Here is a 22351-nt window from a genome sequence, read left to right on the forward strand (position 1 = left end):
TATATAAAGGTACAATAAACTTGCAAATTGTCAGCTTGTAGACTGTATACATGAATGTATCGTCATAATTGTAGAATTAAAGCTGAACTTGTTGTACATATTTCTTCTCAGAAACTTTGGCGATTATGAGTTATACTGGCTGTAACAAGGCTGCTGTTCAATTTCGATATTGAATTGTCTGCAGATCTGCGTAATGGTCACGCATGTAGATAATCGTATATCGTAGTCCGGGATTGCATATTCTAGCAATCTATATGGAAAGGTTGATTTCTGTGAAGATCTATGAACGTCGTTGACTAATTAATATAGCGGCGCTCTGTGTTGTAAATAGCCTGTGCAATTGTCTTCAGCAGGAAGGCTTATAGACGGCATATGGCATACAGTTGATAGACAACTTATGCGATGTCTTGAACGGACTGACGGTAGGTATATATGACGAGTGGCTAATATATGGAGACCTTGGAGGAGATTTCCTCGGTGGGACGCCGGAGACTTCGCGAAGCTCGGCAGTATCCATTCTAGATTTTCTGTGTGAGGTAGACTTGGAGCCACTTTAGCCTTAGCCTTCTCAGCGACCTTGGCGAAGGTATCGAGTCAGAGCCCGATCAGTATATATATAATATATGAGCGTTGCTTCGCTGATCGACCTCTGTGTTCAACAGGAGTGAGTGAGTGAGCATTTGTTTTACACCGCGACTCAGCAATATGTGGGTCGGTGGCCGCTTCTCCTCCGTGATGTCCCTTGTAACTGGTGAGGCTCTAGCTCCTTCAAGGAGGTGGCCTGGGACTTCCTTAGCGAAGTGTCTAGAATCCGATCAATATATGAGCGTTAGCTTCATACAGGGTGTGGTTCTTGCTGGTTCTGCATAAGTAGAGCCGAGGAGATCATCCTATCATCTTCAGAAGTAGTGTCACGAAATCTGGTGATAAGAATCTCATTGATCGTTCTAGATCTATTAAGGCCAAGAACATACGCCTCTGGCGTTTGAACTGTTATGGCTTTATGGTAGGCTGTGTCCACATACTGTGGCACCGCAGCAATCGAAGTCGTCGGAGGTAAGGTGATGGCGCCTGCCTCGCGTCTTCCTTTATCAGGTATGTCTGCGCCGAGTTGCCACTCTTGGAAGGTGAAGAGAGATCTAGGTTGTTTACCATCCAATATCGTATCTCAGCGTCTGAGAAAATGATGCCTCCATCATTTTCTATCCCAGCATCGCTGATGAGAGGTTGATGCTCTTCTGATGGTGGACTGTGTATTTTTATCTCTATGTCGGGTGACGCCCGGGGAGACCTGACTGTAGACTTGTGTGCAGACTTGTGTGGTGACCTGTGAGACGATCGACGTGGTGATGTACGAGGAGATCGGCGCGGTGAACAGCCCGGAGATCGTGTTGGTGATCTGCGTCTATGGGTTGACCTTCTCGGAGACCTGTGAGGAGAATGTTGATAGCTTCGCGAAGCTCTTGTGTAGTCAGGTGTCCTTCGCGAAGCTTCCTCTGCGTCCGGTCCTGGGGAACGGCGATTTGACCTTCGCGAAGGCTTCCGTGAGGTCTGATGGTCTGAGTCCGCATCTAAGGATGAAGCCAAGGAAGGTGATGATCTATCCCGCCTTCGCGAAGGCCTTCGCCAAGAAGGCTGTACATCTGGGTCCTTCGTCGAGGTGGTCTGCGACTTCCTTCGCGAAGGTGGCTTCGTCGTGGCTGCTACGCTGATGGGGGTGCCTCTGGGGTGTCGTCTGCGTTGGAACCTTCGCGAAGGCTCAGGCCTTGGGCTGGCTGCTTCTCCAGTCTGTAGTGGCCCTCCATCATGATCATGATTTGCCGCAACAGTTCATCTGGGATGGTCTGCGATGAATTAGTCGGTGCCCTCTCTGCGATGTTAGCGGGCGGGCCCCTCAGGAAGTCGTCTGGCGTCAGTGTAGAGACCTCAGGCTGCATGGCGATCTCTGCTGATGTCACTGTAGCTGTCTCCGGTCGCTTCTTGTGGCGTGACGTCGGGGATGATGATCGGCTGATCATCGTAGAGGCCCAGTTCAGCGGCTGGAACAATCTCGCCAAGAAAAGTCCTAGTAGACTTCGTTGATTTCCCCTCAGAGGTCGACGCTGCCCTGGGGGTGCGAAGTCTGCGTTGAGTGTTGGTAGCGACGGGACCCTCAGGAAAAATATCAGCGTTGGTACATCAGGCTGCATGTTGATCTGCGCTGACATCACTGTTGTCGACATCGGTCATTCTTTTGATGTACATCAGGTATGATGATCGGCTGATCATCATACAGGCCCAAATCTGCGACGGGAACAATCTCGGCTGAGAAAGTTCAAGTAGACTTCGTTGATTCCCCCTCAGAGGTCGCGTTGAGATGCAGTAGAAAACCTTCTAGTCTTCGGCTGCGACGATGGGATGTCTGGGGAAGCAGGACGCTTGAGGCGGCGGACTACGTCCCGCCTCCCACCACTCTAGCGGAACACCAGACGGCGGAGGGTGGACCAACAGCAGTAGACTGGCGAGGGGTTCAGGTGTATCAGTCATGGCTAGACTCTGCATACGCGACCTATCTGCTGCGCGTCTCAAACGCAAAGTAATATTTATTAAAGGCAGAATTGGATAAATTAGTACCGCAACTGCAATGTGAATAACATGAAACATGGCGCAGTACAGCTAGGGCATATTAAATGCGGATCAGCAGCAGAATAAAAAGCGTAATGTGCAACAGTACAGAATTTTTATCAACCTAATCCACTGAAACAACACGGCGGCCCCCGTGAATAAACAGTAGAAACACGACTAAATATCAATATATAATTGTTGAAGATACTAGCTAAACCTCTATAGATGTCTATACGAGGTAACTAACTAAATATAATCAAAGGATATAGTGTGTCGGGAGACACAGGCGCTCTCACGTCCAGCTCACTGGGCGAAGAAGGAGAGAGTGAGGCACATGGGTAGAGGTGGCACCCTCGTTCCCGCGCTTGTGGAAGGGAGGTAACTCGTGGTGTACTAATTAGTGATTTTACATTGAAGGGAACTTCAATTAGGGAGATACAAGTGTTCCACTATGTTCGCAAGAGGAAGGAGACAAGCAAAAGAGCATGAGTCAGGATAAGGAAAAATAATCAAGTATTGACCAGATATTCCAGTGATCAACAGCATGAGCATCTACCCAAGTAGATGCCAAGTCAACCAATTCAGGGAGCCTGACCACCCGATCCCCTTAGTCGCCTTTTACGACAAGCATGGGTTACTGAAGATCAATTCTAACCCGGATCTTCTCGGGTCTAAATGAGTCAAGGACACCCTGCAGTTGACAGCATGCATGACTAAGCAACACAACATATACCTGTATAGAACACATGTACGACATACTTTTTTCTCTGTCTTTGTCTCTGGTTTCTTTTTTAAAATAGACTTTGTCTTTGTCACACTTTCCTCATTGTCCTTCTCTTCCTCTGAATCTGAAAGAACATCACCAAAACTGTCCTCACTCTCTCCTTCGGAATGTTCATCACTGTTGTCCTTGTCAGCTTCATCTGCACCATCATTATCATTATCATCATTGTCATTATCACCAGCATCACTTTCCTCATCACCACTCTCCTCGCCACCTCCATCCTCTTCTTCACCACCTCCTTCTTCCTTTTCATTCATTTCCTTTTCTTCATCACCTTCTTCCTCATCCTCCTCAGAATCTTCCTCTTCCTCCTCCAGGAAGCGCACTTTCCCCCGATTCCTGTCATCTGTATCCAGCACAAACCTGCACAGAAGGACAGAAACCAAGTGAGCCAGCATCCAAGTTAAGGAGATAAAATCTAACATTCTGCGTTACCTAACACTATTATTTCAGTTAAACACCCTTCATTGAGATCTACATGTGTCTAATGCAGACAAATACATTAATTACGCACTTAGGACAAACAGTTTTTCAATTATAAATCAGTTTGCAAACTGATTCAAAAGCTTTGTTCAAGGGAGATAACCCTACCCATCATCCAGACTGTCGGCCGAGAAATGCTGTGACTGTGGTCGGACACTGTGCGGCAGGACACCCTTCATCCTTCTCACACGATCAGCCTGAAGTACAACAGTTGTCAGAGTGAGCAATACGTTTTGAAGAAGGGTGTGTTAGGTCCTCGAGAGTGAATACAGTATGAACTGAAACACACATCCCCACTGCCCGAGTAGGATATTGACAAGAGGTAAAACTGTGGTGGTGCATGTGCATGTGCACACACATGACTGCATTTCCCATATATGCTTGTGAGGAGTATTTTGAAATGCTTGTCTGCAACTGGGCTGGTTGAGATAACTCAAATAGATTTGTGAGTGGAGTGGAGTGGAGGGAGTGGAGTGGAGTGGAGTGGAGTGGAGTGGAGTGGAGCTGAGCGAGTGAGTGTTATGATGTATTTCACTGTTATTGTGTGTTACAAGGTATTACATATGTATCTATAAGTATATTCATATTTTTCATGCTTCCTAATAATTAAAAAAGTGCACAATTACATAAGAAGGGGAACTGCACTGTTAAAAAAGTAAACAAAAGAAACACACATTTTTATGTATATGAATGTCTGTCACTTTGAAAAAGGAATGTCCTGTGATGTCAGAATGATATATAAAATAGAACACATCAACAAATAGTTCACATAATCATGTTTAAGCATGATTACTAAGAACATGTGACACATGTGGTCTCACCTAGGCAAGTGAGTTTTTTCAAAATTGTCTCTGTTCACCCAGCAGGAAAAGGGGTACCCGGTGGAAAAAGTCATATGACTATAACCTTCTAGCGCCTAACAGGCAGCTTGGGTTACCCGGAGTAATAATGTGCTGTGCCTTGATTGTTAGCGCTATGAGCATACCTAGTGTGGAGTTTGGCACTGTATAAATGGACACATTATTTTTATTATTATTATTATTACACCTTCAGGGAGATTCAGGAAAAACACCCTTCCTTTAGCCATTACACACAAGATGGTACCGAACCCTGACACATACCTCTAAATTTTCCAATCTTTCCTTTTCTTCTTTTGCTAGTTCCTCCTCTGTTTTTAACCTGTCTGTTGCCTTGAAAAAAAGTTTCAAAGAAATGTCAGGTTCATGGTCATTCTGCAGCAGGCAACAATACAGCAATGTCATGGTGGTTCATATATCAGATGCTGAAATCAGTGAACAAATGCCTAAGCACCTATACTATTTCACAGTAGAGAGTTAGTGGTCAATCACACCTTCAAGTAGTGTCCAGAGGCCACAGCTGTCGTGTCTACCCAATCCTCAGTATTGTCTGGACTGATGGGTGGACGAATGGGCGGATGAACAGACCAACCGACCATACTGTTAACATCCTTTGAGGATTTAGCTTAACTGGTTATTAAAACATACCAAGGAACTCTTGATTTGCATCCTCAATTATATTCTTAATTTCAAACACTACCTTGGTTATCACACCTAAACATGTTTGAAATCAAACACAAGTGTGTCTATAAAAGACGACCTGGGTCATGATTTCAGTTTCTATCTGCAAGTTTTCATCCCTGACAGTACAGACAGCTACTTCTGGGGGCTGACTTGCAACACATGCACTTATCATGGCTCAAAGGATATCTTGTAATGTCTAAAGTGGTCTTCAAAGGATATCTTGTAATGTCTAAAGTGGTCTTCAAAGGATATCTTGTAATGTCTAAAGTGGTCTTCAAAGGATATCTTGTAATGTCTAAAGTGGTCTTCAAAGGATATCTTGTAATGTCTAAAGTGGTCTTCAAAGGATATCTTGTAATGTCTAAAGTGGTCTTGAAAGGATATCTTGTAATGTGTGGTCTTGAAAATGTCTAAAGTGGTCTTCAAAAGGATATCTTGTAATGTCTAAAGTGGTCTTGAAAGGATATCTTGTAATGTAATGTCTAAAGTGGTCTTCAAAGGATATCTTCTTGTAATGTCTAAAGTGGTCTTCAAAAGGATATCTTGTAATGTCTAAAGTGGTCTTGAAAGGATATCTTGTAATGTCTAAAGTGGTCTTGAAAGGATATCTTGTAATGTCTAAAGTGGTCTTGAAAGGATATCTTGTAATGTCTAAAGTGGTCTTGAAAGGATATCTTGTAATGTCTAAAGTGGTCTAAAGTGGTCTTCAAAGGATATCTTGTAATGTCTAAAGTGGTCTTCAAAGGATATCTTGTAATGTCTAAAGTGGTCTTCAAAGGATATCTTGTAATGTCTAAAGTGGTCTTCAAAGGATATCTTGTAATGTCTAAAGTGGTCTTCAAAGGATATCTTGTAATGTCTAAAGTGGTCTTTGCCCAGATTCATAAACAGTCAGAAAGTATTTGTGTGTCTGTTTGTGTCACACTGTGTCACAAAATGAGAACTAATCTGATCAACAGTGACTGATATGAAATGTTACAAAGACGATGATTATCAACAATCAACTGAATCAATAGTTAACAGACTATTACTATGATGGCAGAACAGTAACATTTCCGCCACCGTATCTATGCTAACAACTCACTTTTCCTTTGATCTCAAACTTGAGCTCTCTCACAGTAATGTCATAATCATCATTTTTTGCAGGCTGTTTTTCTGTCTTGCCCTGAAAAAAACGAAACATCATGCATTCATTTTAAATGCACAAGTTGTAATCAGTCCATACTTATGATGTACTTCAAGGGAGACAACTCATTCCAAATACAGTTTTCCACCAACATAAAACCTTGGGGGATAATCTAGACAGGTTATTGCATGCATTTTTTGTAATGTTAGATATTTCAAATAACATGAAGGGCATTCTTGAAGATGAAAATCAGGTATACATTTGTAATAAACACAATCTAAACAGTCCAATTACATTTACGAGCAATGTCAGATGTGTCACGTGTTAAACCTGTGCAGGAAACTGTGTGGATTCCTGCCTCAGTTGGCAGAGGTAGTATTCCCTATTGGACTGAATAAAACTGAGGAGTTAAGGTAACTCTCAAGCATGTGTGTCTGCAGAGAATGATTCTACTGTTTGTACTTACAGTCGTCATTCCTCGAAGTAGTTGAGCAACGTCCTTCCATTGTTCATCCAACTCCTCTGTCAGTTCAACTGTCTTCTCCCGTTCAGACTGCCGATCAAACTGCAATTTCAACAATACAAATTACAACTCAACAAACAGCATACAAGCTTATGATCCTAAAAATATCATAGAACGTTATTTGCATAAACTGTTTCATCTATCAGAAAGACATTTCAAGGTTATCGTGTCAGCCACTTATACAATATCTCATAGAATTTTTACACACACATACAACATTTTGTTTGCAACTTTGCAGCTATATGACGGTCGTCTATAAATAAGTAGGTCTGGATCAGACAATCAACTGATTGACATCATGCCGATCAATCTGTACAACTAGGATACAATGACATGTGTCAACCAGGTCAGCGAGTCTGACCACCCCATCCACCTCTTATGACAATCATGGGTTACTGAAAACCAATCCAAAACAAGATCTTCACAGGTACACATACAAAGTAATCATCTTCACATTCTTCATCTTCCACAGGACATCAAATCTTCTACAAGAACCGTCAGTCCATATACCCTGGGGGTAATACACATAGAATTCTGTGGGCACTAAGACAGTTTGAAAGCTGTCTTCCTTATATGTTTAAAATCAAACACAAGTGTGTCTATATCAGACAGTCTTGGGTCATGATTTCAATCATTCATGCATAAATATGTCACATGATGTGAAGTGATTGATTTCTTTCAGACATTTTCGCTAAATGATATGTATCAATACCTGACATTTAGTAAATGATTATTGGTTCCTGATTCATTGGTCCATCACAATACAAAGTGTCATGATAAAAATACTGCCCTGTGTAGTGATTGGCCCCCAAATCCTCCAATGATGGCTTTACCTAACAAGTGTAACGATTCATTCAGGTCCATCATGAATACAAAGTGTCATGATAAAAATACTACCTGTGTAGTGATTGGCCCTAAATGAAGGTTTACCTAACAAGTGTAACGATTCATTGGTCCATCACAATACAAAGTGTCATGATAAAAATACCTGTGTAGTGATTGGCCCTAAATGATGGTTTACCTAACAAGTGTAACGATTCATTGGTCCATCACAATACAAAGTGTCATGATAAAAATACCTGTGTAGTGATTGGCCCTAAATGATGGTTTACCTAACAAGTGTAACGATTCATTGGTCCATCACAATACAAAGTGTCATGATAAAAATACCTGTGTAGTGATTGGCCCTAAATGATGGTTTACCTAACAAGTGTAACGATTCATTGGTCCATCACAATACAAAGTGTCATGATAAAAATACCTGTGTAGTGATTGGCCCTAAATGATGGTTTACCTAACAAGTGTAACGATTCATTGGTCCATCACAATACAAAGTGTCATGATAAAAATACCTGTGTAGTGATTGGCCCTAAATGATGGTTTACCTAACAAGTGTAACGATTCATTGGTCCATCACAATACAAAGTGTCATGATAAAAATACCTGTGTAGTGATTGGCCCTAAATAAATGATTTTACCTAACAAGTGTAACGATTCATTGGTCCATCACAATACAAAGTGTCATGATAAAAATACCTGTGTAGTGATTGGCCCTAAATGATGGTTTACCTAACAAGTGTAACGATTCATTGGTCCATCACAATACAAAGTGTCATGATAAAAATACCTGTGTAGTGATTGGCCCTAAATGATGGTTTACCTAACAAGTGTAACGATTCATTGGTCCATCACAATACAAAGTGTCATGATAAAAATACCTGTGTAGTGATTGGCCCTAAATGATGGTTTACCTAACAAGTGTAACGATTCATTGGTCCATCACAATACAAAGTGTCATGATAAAATACCCTGTGTAGTGATAAAATACCTGTGTAGTGATTGGCCCTAAATGATGGTTTACCTAACAAGTGTAACGATTCATTGGTCCATCACAATACAAAGTGTCATGATAAAAATACCTGTGTAGTGATTGGCCCTAAATGATGGTTTACCTAACAAGTGTAACGATTCATTGGTCCATCACAATACAAAGTGTCATGATAAAAATACCTGTGTAGTGATTGGCCCTAAATGATGGTTTACCTAACAAGTGTAACGATTCATTGGTCCATCACAATACAAAGTGTCATGATAAAAATACCTGTGTAGTGATTGGCCCTAAATGATGGTTTACCTAACAAGTGTAACGATTCATTGGTCCATCACAATACAAAGTGTCATGATAAAATATACCTGTGTAGTGATTGGCCCTAAATGAAGGTTTACCTAACAAGTGTAACGATTCATTGGTCCATCACAATACAAAGTGTCATGATAAAAATACCTGTGTAGTGATTGGCCCTAAATGATGGTTTACCTAACAAGTGTAACGATTCATTGGTCCATCACAATACAAAGTGTCATGATAAAAATACCTGTGTAGTGATTGGCCCTAAATGATGGTTTACCTAACAAGTGTAACGATTCATTGGTCCATCACAATACAAAGTGTCATGATAAAAATACCTGTGTAGTGATTGGCCCTAAATGATGGTTTACCTAACAAGTGTAACGATTCATTGGTCCATCACAATACAAAGTGTCATGATAAAAATACCTGTGTAGTGATTGGCCCTAAATGATGGTTTACCTAACAAGTGTAACGATTCATTGGTCCATCACAATACAAAGTGTCATGATAAAAATACCTGTGTAGTGATTGGCCCTAAATGATGGTTTACCTAACAAGTATAACGATTCATTGGTCCATCACAATACAAAGTGTCATGATAAAAATACCTGTGTAGTGATTGGCCCTAAATGATGGTTTACCTAACAAGTGTAACGATTCATTGGTCCATCACAATACAAAGTGTCATGATAAAAATACCTGTGTAGTGATTGGCCCTAAATGATGGTTTACCTAACAAGTTTACCTAACGATTCATTGGTCCATCACAATACAAAGTGTCATGATAAAAATACCTGTGTAGTGATTGGCCCTAAATGATGGTTTACCTAACAAGTGTAACGATTCATTGGTCCATCACAATACAAAGTGTCATGATAAAAATACCTGTGTGTAGTGATTGGCCCTAAATGATGGTTTACCTAACATGTACATCATGTTCTCATCCATCAGATAAAATGCATCAGATAAACTGTTCATGACTGGATATGCTGGACTACCATAAACTTCCTTTGATTGAAGGTGTAGGTGACTGCGAGAATATTTAAGCCATATGCGACGTGCATGATGCGTGTGTATGTGTAAAAGCGAGTGCTTGTACTAGCCCAGACTGAAGCTGGTTTTATAGTGCTAGCCCACTGAGATACCATGCCGCAGTGAAGCATGAATACCCCACTCAGACACATTGTACTGACTCCGAGCCGACCAGTCCTTGATGTACCCATTAATGCCGACCAACAAGTACCATATTTTAACGTTTTTGGTATGACGCGGCCGGGGATCAAACCAGCGACCTTCCGCTCTCCGGGCGGACGCTCTAACCACTACACCACGGAGGCGGTCTTGAGGATTGAACTGTACTAAAGTACTGTCGGAAATAGAAAAATACTGTTTTTAGGCTGTTACTCTGTATCCTTAAAATTTACACAATTGCAAATAGCATATGTCGAAATAGCCTACATCGGCCTACCTGGGCGTTCAATGGGATGCGTAATAGGATATCCAGAAAAGCATGTTTACTCGTAAAATCGGGAAAAACTTTTAAAAAATTCGAACAGCTGCTGAAAACAATAGATCAGACTATAGATGGAATTAGGTCGCTCAGCCAGGTATGACGACGGACAGTCAACTCACTTGGCATGAAATGCACGTGCTGCCCACAGACACAAGGGGTCATCTCAAATATCTTTTATGCTTTTTCATGTGTATTGAATATGCCTCAACTGATTATCTAATCTTAGCTTATATCTCTATCCCCAAGCCCGACCCCAACTACCATCAGCAACACCCATCTTGGTTTTGCTTTTGAGACGACCCCTCCTGCCTGTTTCTTTTATAGGGATAGTGAGACTCAATGGTATCTATATCCTTAAAAGGTTCAGTATTAAAGTTGATATTTTTTACGTCTGCTATCGTTTATTATGAAGCTAAGTCTAATTTCAAAATGGACATTCAAAAGTGTCATTTGTTATACAATATCATCGCACAATAATTTGCATAAAGCCATGGTCTGCTTCAAATAAGTCTCTTCAGACTTTGAAAAAGCCCGCATTGCTCATTTTTACACTAATATCTCCTCAGTAAAATCCTTTTTTAACGTTTCCTATCTCCCTACCACTGAGACTGTAGTTAGGCCGAACTTAGTTCAACAGATATTTCACACTTTCACATATTAACTACCTAACTTGTATATATAAATGTGAAAAAAAAGTTTTTTTCTATTTCCGACAGTACTTTAGTTAAAAAACATATCAAGGACCTCTTGAATTTCAAGCTTAATTTGATACATAACTTGTTTGAAATCAAACACAAGTGTGTCTATATCAGACAGTCTTGGGTCATGATTACAGTTTCTATCTGCAAGTTTTCATCCCTGACAGTACAGACAGCTACTTCTGGGGGCTGACTTGCAATAAGACTTGAACTGTGTAGATCTCCCACTAAAACACCATGATGTATCTGCTTGACATTATCAAGTCTCAAATCTGCTGCTAAATTGTAATAGAAGCTTTGACAACAACCATTTGGTTTCTCCATTAAATAACATTAAAACACTGTGTTAATTAGCTTTTAAATGGTTTAAATTTGTTTGAAATCAAACACAAGTGTGACTATATCAGACAGTCTTGGGTCATGATTTCAGTTTCTGTCTGCAAGTTTTAATCCCTGATAGTACAGACAGCTACTTCTGGGGGCTGACTTGCAATAAGATCTGAGCTGTGTAGATCTCCCAGTATAGAAGCATGATGTATCTGCCTGATTGTATAATCCAAGATTCTTTCTATCACGACAAAACAACAACATATTATATAAACGATGTAACGTTTCACCACGTTAATGATCATGGTGGCCACAAAAGTATGACTGTTTGTATAACAACATCATGATGACAAACTTTACGTCATCACATCCCACTGATAACAATTGCTGCCATCTGGTGGTCATCAATATGAATTTGAGATGTAAACTCGCCTTGCACAAGTAACCATGGTAACCACAGTAACTGCTCACATAGAAAAGTTGCCTCCAAGAAAATTACCTCTGAGTGATAAAATCAGGAAATCATTTACTACATTTACAGGTAATTTCTTGGAGGAGTATTTTTGACAGAGGGAGATAGTTGCCATAGAAACCTATCTGCAGCATGAAAAGGTCATTGGCTGTAACTGAATGATTGAGTCACTTTGTTTGGCCTCAATCAGAGAGCAAATTAAACATGAATAACATCTTCATCATGTTAATAGAGTCACTTCAAGTAATAACAAGAACATTATTCCTGCTCATTTCTTCCTTCATGTATTTCTTTAAAAGAACAAATATACCATGTCCCAAATCTGATTCTAAATTGCAACTGAACCTTTGACAGCAACCATTTGTTTTATTCATTAATCAACATTTAAAATCTGTGTAAATTAGCTTAGAAATGGTTGAAACTTGTTTGAAATCAAACACAAGTGTGTCTATATCAGACAGTCTTGGGTCATGATTTCAGTTTCTATCTGCAAGTTTTCATCCCTGACAGTACAGACAGCTACTTCTGGGGGCTGACTTGCAGTATGAACTGGGCTGTGTAGATCTCCCACTATAGAAGCATGATGTTTTTGCCTGACAATATTAAAGCATAAATGATTCAATGTGGATTACACTTTCTCGCAAAGTACTTTTGGGGTTGAGTCCCATCTGGGATTTGAACCCACACTTATCGTCAGCACACAAAGTCTGTGATCTACGCCACTCAGATTCCATGGCTTCCACAATAAAGGACGTCTGGCAATTAGTAGCCTAGATCACACACTTTGTATACCCCTCTGACAAGTGTAAACTGGCATGGCTCCCATGTTACCATGGTAACACTTTAGTCCTCATAATGGTTACCCAAATATATATTCTCGCCAATTATACCCAAAGAAGTTAATGACCGGATTGGTTGAAGGCATAGGGCTCCCATGTTACCATGGTTACACTTTTAGGGAAAAACTTTAGTTAGGCTACTATAGTGCATTAGTTGGGCTACTGTAAACTTCCTTTGAGGATAAAACTGAACTTGTTCCCAAAACAGATCAAAGACCTTAATTAGATACATAACTTCAAACACTACCCTGGCATGACATGATAAGCATGTTTGCAATCAAACACAAGTGTGACTATATCAGACAGTCTAGGGTCATGATTTCAGTTTCTATCTGCAAGTTTTCATCCCTGAGAGTACAGACAGCTACTTCTGGGGGCTGACTAGCAATAAGACTTGAACTGTGTAGATCTCCCATAGACTAAGGTTTAGTGTCTGAATATATATAATTTTGAAAGTAACAAACAAGCCCATTTATATTGAAAAGGAGCCCTAGGGAGACCAGGGGCTGACTTGTAATAAAACCTGAGCTGTGTGGATCTACCTGACAATATTAAAGCTTCCATTGACAAAACAACAACATATTGCATAAATGATTGTATATGTTACCATGCAACATGAGTCATACTTGGGATTACACTTTTTCAGCAAAACACAGTTTCTAATACTTTTGGTGTTGAGTCCCATCTTGGACCCACTCTCTCGGAAGGACCACAAAGTCAGCGATCTAACCCACTCATCCACCTTAGCTTCCACAAAATAGAAATCTGACAACTTACAGCCCTCTGACAAGTGTAAACTGGCACGGTTTTACCGTGGTTACATTTCAGTCCCCAAATGGTTTCAAAAATACAATTTTCTTACAAATTTAGGAAAAGGAGAATGACTGAATTGGTTGAAGCACAGGGATTGCTCAGAGCATGCTGCAAGCTTGTGAAAGGGTCCAGTATGAATGGATTGTATTTGGGTGAGATGTTTTGATGCTGGAAACACGAAAGATACACGGTCTAAATTTTCATTTCCACTAACTTTGAGAGCAGTCAGAAGAAATGCAATATGTGACACAGTATAAGGCTTTAAAATATCAAACTTTGTTTGGGCTTGTTTGAAATCAAACACAAGTGTGTCTATATCAGACAGTCTTGGGTCATGATTACAGTTTCTATCTGCAAGTTTTCATCCCTGACAGTACAGACAGCTACTTCTGGGGGCTGACTTGCAATGCATCATAGCGTAAAACATGCTAATGCCCACAGATTTTTATAATAGTAATGTAACTAGGCACAAAACATGTAGAAGGCAGGCCAAATGCAATGAAAATCACCCAGCTTATCTGAAAACAAAACATGCTCATCATATGATTTAAAAACAGAACATATACATGGGCGGATCCAGGAATTTTGAAAGCCCCCCTTGGCTCCGCCAACGCAACAAAAAAATCTTCAATGTGGTCTTAAGTCATTTTCAAAAGGGGGGGAACACCAACCCCCACCCACCACCCTACCCCACCCCAGATCCACCCATGCATATAAATGACATACAAATAAAAGTGCTAATAATCTGTGTCAAGATGGCAGTACCTCCAATCTTCCCAGAATCCTCATCTTCATCACTGATTTCTGGATCATCAAACTTCTCAATCTCGGACAATGACTGTCCGTAGTGGGTCAGTTCTTCATCATCATTCAGGTTAAATTTACTCCCACCTGTGTGTTTCTGAAAATAGAGCAACATTTCAGTCCATAACAACAAACCATGGGAGACTCCTGTTTCTTCTTATGCTTATTGGTCCTCTTACATTCTGCTTGGGTAAAATGTTTTGCTTGTTTCAAATATATGATATTAGAAACATGCATACTGAACATCTATAAAATCCTTTTAGAAACAATTTAGCATTACCTCCATTAGCCTATACATGTGTGTACATGGAGTGCTGATAGCCAGTGTTGAAATGACCAAAGTCTAGTTTGCATGTACAAACCCACCAGATCAGGTGGATGATCATGTGGATAACGATTTGTATCACAAACTAATGTATAAAAATTAAATTAATTAATTTGTGTCAGTGAGTGAGTGAGTGAGTTTAGTTTTACGCCACTTTTAGCAATATTCCAGCAATATCATGGCAAGCACCAGAAATGGGCTCACACATGTACCCGTTTTGGGAATTGAACCCTGGTCTTCGGTATGACGAGCGAACGCTTTAACTACTTGGCTACGCTATCGCCCCCTATTTTCAGAGAGGGAAAAGGTGTTATTTCAAATGGGTGCCAACTGGACATAAGATTTTGATAAAAAATGGAAGATACCCATGATAAAAGGTAGATTCTTCAGCATCATTCATGCCCCCTACCTCCCTCTCCATGGCATATCTCTTCAACATTTTGTCCTCCACACTGAGGCTGGTATCGTTCTCCCCAAAACGTCGATCCACCAACTTGTTCGCCTTGAATCTTTGTTCATATTCTTGTAGCAGTGTCTCCTTACGCTGAAAAAAGTACCAACACCAGGTGTTCAGAGAAAATAGTCCTTCCTTCAATGGACTGTGACTTTTCAAAGTCTTGATTTTGCATTCATGTAACAATATACATGCACAAGTGTGCACTTGTAGGACTGTGTGCACAAGTGTGCACTTGTAGGACTGTGTAACAGCAAATAAGCTGTATGATGAAAAATTGCAATACATTTTGCGAAATATTTGGTTGGTTGGTTGGTTGGTTAATGCCGCACAATCAGCAATATTCCAGCTATAAATAATCAAGGCTGTAAATAATCAAGGCTGGACCAGACATCCAGTGATCAACAGCATGAGCATCGATCTACAAATTTGGGATACAATAAACATGTGTCAACCAAGACAGCAAACCTGACCACACGATAGTTCAACCGGGATTAACCTGGCAAACCTCATTACCTACCAGTTTGTTAACCTTTGACCGGAATACACCAGGTAAACCTCATTACCTACCAGTTTGTTAGCCATTCGACCGGGATACACCAGGTAAACATCATTACCTACCCGTTTGTTAGCCTTCGACCGGGATACACCTTGTAAACCTGGTTACCTACCCGTTTGTTAGCCTTTACACCTTCGACCGGGATACACCTGGTAAACCTGGTTACCTACCTGTTTGTTACCCTTCGACCGGGATACACCTTGTAAACCTGGTTACCTACCCGTTTGTTAGCCTTCGACCGTGATACACCTGGTAAACCTCGGTCATGTTTAGCAATCTTTCTTCCCAGTACTTGGTGTTTTTGTCGATTGACTTTCACTTCAAATGGGTTTGTCTTCTTTTGTCCATCTGTCTTTCTATTTCTCACTTTATCAGCTATGACTCTCTTTTTCTTTGCCATTTTGAAAAAGTAAACTGAAGTAACTGTAATCAGAAAATTAAGTACATCAGTGAGTGAGTGAGTTGGGTTATACACTGCTTTTGGCAATATTCCAGCAATATCACGGCAGGGGACACCAGGAATGGGCTTCACACATTGTACCCATGTGGGGAGTTGAACCCGGGTCTTCAGCATGAAGAGCGAACACTTTAAACACTAGGTTACCCCACCACCCCATTAAGTACATGTACCACATGATGAAACAACATAAAAACACTCTTTGAAATGAAGCTACAAGACATGATACTACAACATCATACTACATATCATGCTGCAATATGAATATGAAACAAATGGACTGATGCACTTTGCTGGGCGCAGGCTTTTAGAATTCAGTTTGCAGTCCATGAAGAACTGAACTCACTTGAAGCTGAGGTTCACGGGACCTTGGATGCTTTCACAAACAATTCATCAAGGTACCTAAACCAGATTGTTTACCTTTCAGCACATGGACAGTAGCGACATTAACAGTGAAACTTGAAGCTTGACAAAAACAGTGTTTCCTCAAACTGCTTTGGGTTTACTTATTACCAAATGAGATACGGCACTAAGTAGACACCCTTCTCACAACTAGCCCTTAGATTCATACAGGAGAACCTAACACTAACGATTGTAAAACATCTGGCCCCGATTTCTCGAAACAAACTTAAGTTTTTACTCAAATTTCAAACTGAGTTTGACAATTTGAAACTGCTGAATTTTTAACTCAACTGCATTTTTAAAATAAAAAAGCCCAAACAACTTAAAGGTCACATAAACCCTAGGGGTTAAAAATACATAAATCACTAACTGGCATCGTTATGAGTGAAACCCCGTCATTAAAACTACTCATTTCGACCTTTAATTGACTTAAATCGACCTTTTTGACAACAGTGCACAATTCTCACCCGCGAACGAAATTTCAACCAATCAGAGCGGCGCGACTCTGTGACGTCATATGAGGAATAGCTTTGAGGGCCGATGCAGAATTCATCTACATTTTAGGGGTAAATTATCTTGTTTACAGGCTTGTATAAACCTGAAATCGTGACAATTGTTGTGGAAAATGAAAGCTATATGTTCTCACAATCTACTGTCATTTAATTTTGTCTCCTGCTTTGCCTAGTTTCCGAGTTACAACTTGTTTTCATAGACGCTTCTGTCACAATTGATTGGTGTCGTTAGGCCCTATTTGTATAATGACTGATCCAAATTGATCCCATTTCTGTGTTTTTACCTCGATATTTAATCATGTCATGTAAAAAATCTGTTTGTATTCTCAAAACAGTGTCGGCCCATAAGTTTTCACATGCAATACAGCAATTAATACTCCCTTGTTGTAACCCGTGTTAGGTGGTATAAACCTACACATGTTATTTGTCATCATTCACTTGATGGTCAGCTAATGAATTTATAACAGGTATAATTAGTGGTAACACACTTAGATTACCGACAAAGGTTCCCATTTGGCATTTCTTGTGTCTGGAGTAAATATTCAACATTATAAACATCGATCAAAGGATTAACCGATAACACGCTGATTGATTAATTACTTTTATCTTACACAGCGAATTGTCAAAGGTAGTGTTTATGTATGTAGATTTACTAATCTATACTGAATACACTCTGCCGTGTCGGTGTCTCGCGTAAAAACAACGTCCTTCTTTCAAAGGATTAACCGGCAATACATTGATTGATTGCCCATTATTGGCTAACTAAATTACTGTTTTTAATGAAAGGCGGACATTATGCAATTAGTTGCCAGGTGTGCTATCTTGGGTGACCAATGAGACTATACACCAATACCTGAAAAGATTTATCACTTTTTCGTATATTAAACTGTTAAAAGACACATCATTTGGAACAGTTTTGTGGATATTGATGGATACATTCCTCAAACAAGGTAATGGCCTGATATTGTTCCTATAACTTTAATCTGTTTTAATTTTAATATTTGCATTTTGTTTTTATTCATTTGTCGTAGCATTCAACAGAATCATTGTTTTCGCCGTGAAGTGTAATGAGACAGACAATATACACTAGGGTGTGTGTGCGAATTATGATTCACATTGGCAAACTATAAAATGTCTAGATATTACAGTTCTGTTATAAATTCACTATAAGTATCAGCAGATCGTCAGCTTTTATTTAGTTTCAAAATGCATAAAAGTATGATAATAAACTAATTAGGATTATAAGACCAAATATAAAGACGCATTGACTGACTAGTATCTACATACTGGTGAGTGGACATTAACCATGTGAATGTAGCAAGAAATTTATCTCGCAGTATTGTGACTTCGACCCCCACCTCGCCTCGTGGAAGAAATCGTTATGTTATAAGTTGTGTCATGCAAAATCCTTTTGGTTATTATTCCAATACATATTTAACTACTGAGTAGAAAGTAGTTTTGATTTTTTACTTGATGAAAACAAACTATAATCTCATTAATTCTAACAGACTTTTCGATTTTCAAAATGGCGGCCTCTGTCGGGAACATCCGCCAGTCTGTGGATAAATGCTATTTAGGTTTGTTTTCACCGAAGTTACAAAATCAAAACTACTTTCTACTGGTAGTAAAATATGTATTTTATTGGTGGCCAATAGGATTTTGCATGACATAGCGATAACATAACAATTTCTCTCCTGGCAGCGAGGTGGGTGTCAATATAATACTACTTACAATATTATTGTTACTTCGACCACAACCTCACTTCCGAGGAAGAAATCGTTATGTTACAAGTTGTGTCATGGAAAATCTTTATGGTCATCAATCATATACATATTTTACTATAACTAGTAAGTAGTTTTGATTCTTTAACTTCCGTGAAGCGATCTGAACACAAGTAAGATATCGCTTTAGGCTTCCACAACGCCGCCGCGACTCACAAAACATAACCCATTTAGCACGAACTGCGGGGGTCCGTGGAAATCTGTGCATGGTGACACCATCACCCGACCCCAAGGAGCAATTGACGACAAAGCAACGATTCGGGCATGTCGCCGTTCATGTCGCTGAAATCATCAAATGATGAGCGTGCTACACACTTTCTATACAACTAACTGAAAATCGTTCCTCATATGACGTCACTGCAGTGCTCTGGCGACAGAGTTACGTAACCTGTCTGTGGTTTCGTTGGCGGGCGAGAGGGAAGCAGGCGACTTTTTGGCCACTTTTAATCGCTCGGTATTAATTAACCACAAGTTTTTAAAGAATAAATTTGGTGTTCCGCATAAGACTAACAACAAATCTTTCATATGTAATGGTTAAAAGAGTAACAAAAAACAAAGTTTAGTGGTTCTTTAAGTAATCCATCCACCAAACTCAAATTGTCTAGTATGTTTGAGTTTAATATCAGTTTCAGTTCATTCTGCTAAATGCATTTTCTCTATTTGAGTAAAAACTCAGACACTCAGACTTAAGTTTGTTTCGAGAAATCGGGGCCTGATTGTGTTTAGTCCAGTGCCCAACTCAAAGGACCGTAAATATCCAAGAAAGGTAGCTGACCATAATCACTATAATAATCGTACACAGTGTTTGATCGGAAAGGGGATCACAACTAATACCTGAGGGTCAAAGAGAGATAAAATCTTTCAATTGAGCAAGAAACACAGTCGTTAGCATGAGCCAGTTAACTGCAGTTAGCTGCACTCTTGACACAATATCAATTAAAATGCCTATGGGTACTAGTCGAATTGCCCCAGCTATAAAATGCTCCAGCAAATTTGGTCAAATTGCCCCAGGGGTACTCAGAATACCCCAATTTATTTAAAATGATTAAATATATGCTATAAATGTAGTTTTTGTCAACTTTGATATTATATTCTTCATATATAAATGTAACCGTCCCAGTTATCTGTCCTCATGCTTTCCCCACGTCCACGAAATGATCCATCAGAGTAGTCAATGTGACTGCGTTCTCTGGGTTTCTCTTTGCAGATGCTGCATGTAAAGGGTGTAGGGGAAACAGTGCTGGCCACTTCCTCATACTTCTTCTCGGGACACTCTAGTTCTACACAGTCTGTGTGTCCTGCAGTCTTCACACTTTATCACTTGAGGTTGCCTCTTGGCCTTCATTTACTAACAATGAAAATTTCGTTCAGTTGATGGTCATCAAATGGTCATCAGTTGGAAGAAGTGAATGATTACCTTCATCATCATCATTTAAAGTTTAACGTCGGCTTCAGCCTGTAGCCTATGTCGTGTCGCTATGTTTGTGTCTGAGTTGAATATTTTTCTTGAGTCAACTTGTGGCTATGATATGTAACATCTGTCCCTATGCTAATAATTCTTTTTTAAAAAAACCCAAAAGACTTGTGGCTATGAGGCAGGGTAGGAGGGGTTGATGGGGTGCCTGACTGACTTACCCTTGGTCCAAAATCAGTTTTACAAGGAGTTGAAATGCTCATACATTCACACTGCTCTAGTTGACATGTGACATGTCCTCAACATGCCATAGCATTGAATGTCAATCAGTGAACATGTTTTCATAGCCAGTTCTTATCCTCACATTAGCCATTTTGACAAGATTAACAAAAGCTCTAGATTGTTTTGCAGTGTTCGCCCCAGGCATAAAAATTAAGGAGTCATCACAACTCCCTGGTGTCATGAGAGCGAGTCATGGACATGTTTTTGGGAGTCAACTCCAGTTTGGAACTTTCATCACTAAAAACAAGGTCAGGCACTTGAAGGCAGGTCAGGTATTTAATCAGCAATGAGCAGACAAAAAGCCAGTCATCGTACAGAAACCAAAGTTTAGATTACCTGAAATAAGGGCCCAGTAGCATTGTGTCAACAATGACGCAAGCTTCTAAATTCACTGTATTTGAGATAATTAGTGCGTCAAATACACAGGTTTTCTGCGTCATGGCAAACACTGGTTTTGCTAAGTGTTATACCATACTTGTGTATGAGTGTGATTATACAAACATTTTATTTCATTCTTGTACTTGCAATTTTTGCAAAGGTATTGATAACATGCACAGTAATTGGTATTACAGTGTTGTCTATACAAGAATATTCCTTTTGCTCTAATGAGTTCAGTATTAATGGAACATTTATCAGAAATATTAAAAATAACTTTCATAGAGAACTCACAAAATGATTAAAAGTCCAAAATTTAAGTTAGGGCTAGGTTTACAGTTTGGTTTAGAGTTGGGGAACGGAAGAAACTCTTTCCCTTATGGCATATATTTAATCATTTTAAATAAATTGGCCCAAATTTGCTGAGGCATTTTGTAGCTGGTGCGAATCGTACCCCTATAACACCACAAAATATTAACACACATAAGTCCACGTTTTTAAGAAAAAGAAACAATCTTTCACACATTCTCCACTGTCTGTTTTGAACACGAACACATCGGACAAAACACACAACAACCGATTCTCCAGATTCAAATTACCAAATGTGTTATTAAGACGTCTTGGTAGGCAGCCAGCAGTATGGAATCACTGTCGACATTAACCAAACTCGCACATGTTCATGGGCGCAGCCATTACTCTCGCTGAAAACGAGATTTCAAACCTTACTTACACTAAATATTCAAACAAAACATTTTAACTACGCGCAATACATCACACGTGAGTTAAAATCTCAATAAGCACGACTGCAGGTTATTTCAATCCGAGACTGACGAGAATACTGCTAATATATATCAACAACCGGTGGGGTCACGTGACGTATTACGATACTTCGCTCAATGTCTACTAAAACGGGAAATGTTTCCACGACCGACCAGTATCAGAATGGCCTCAACGGCGAAGGTGGTGTTGTTAGCGTGTGGATCTTTCAATCCCGTGACTAACATGCATCTCAGGATGTTCGGTAATTATTTGTTTTTCTCGGAAACAAATCATCCTGGATGAAAAACACCGTTACATTTCGCTGTGTATCATGTTTATGATTATTTATAGACCTTAGATTGCAAAGTACATG

General features: G+C 39.8%; 2 protein-coding genes and 1 long non-coding RNA gene across 5 annotated transcripts in view; 1 reads left to right on the forward strand and 2 right to left on the reverse strand.

The window, feature by feature from the left end:
* LOC124279478 (nucleolar protein 14-like) overlaps positions 1-21925 on the reverse strand; it is a 35580-nt gene extending 13655 nt beyond the window's left edge. Inside the window, exons 1-10 of the mRNA XM_046715298.1 lie at positions 21819-21925; positions 16217-16419; positions 15393-15527; positions 14620-14755; positions 7848-7894; positions 7005-7103; positions 6497-6577; positions 4993-5061; positions 3980-4068; positions 3364-3751 (exon numbers count right to left, since the gene is read on the reverse strand). Of these exons, the coding sequence (XP_046571254.1) occupies positions 3364-3751; positions 3980-4068; positions 4993-5061; positions 6497-6577; positions 7005-7103; positions 7848-7894; positions 14620-14755; positions 15393-15527; positions 16217-16396 (1224 nt within the window). The 5' untranslated portion in view covers positions 16397-16419; positions 21819-21925. The remainder of the gene's footprint in view (positions 1-3363; positions 3752-3979; positions 4069-4992; positions 5062-6496; positions 6578-7004; positions 7104-7847; positions 7895-14619; positions 14756-15392; positions 15528-16216; positions 16420-21818) is intronic.
* Positions 8366-8856, reverse strand: LOC124279496. The gene is made up of 2 exons (XR_006899386.1): positions 8540-8856; positions 8366-8446 (listed from the first exon to the last, which is right to left on the reverse strand). It is a non-coding gene; the product is annotated as an uncharacterized LOC124279496 (long non-coding RNA).
* Positions 21926-22092: 167 nt separating the features above from the next.
* LOC124279493 (nicotinamide/nicotinic acid mononucleotide adenylyltransferase 1-like) overlaps positions 22093-22351 on the forward strand; it is a 55230-nt gene continuing 54971 nt past the window's right edge. For all 3 annotated transcript variants that reach the window (XR_006899384.1, XM_046715316.1, XM_046715317.1), the window contains exon 1: positions 22093-22240. Coding sequence is in view for 2 of the 3 variants with exons in the window: in XM_046715316.1 (XP_046571272.1) it covers positions 22135-22240 (106 nt within the window). In the remaining variant the exon portion in view is untranslated. The remainder of the gene's footprint in view (positions 22241-22351) is intronic.

This window comes from Haliotis rubra, unplaced genomic scaffold (assembly GCF_003918875.1).
Source record: "Haliotis rubra isolate DU_JTF1 unplaced genomic scaffold, ASM391887v1 Scf250, whole genome shotgun sequence".
NCBI classification, from domain to species: Eukaryota; Metazoa; Mollusca; class Gastropoda; order Lepetellida; family Haliotidae; genus Haliotis; species Haliotis rubra.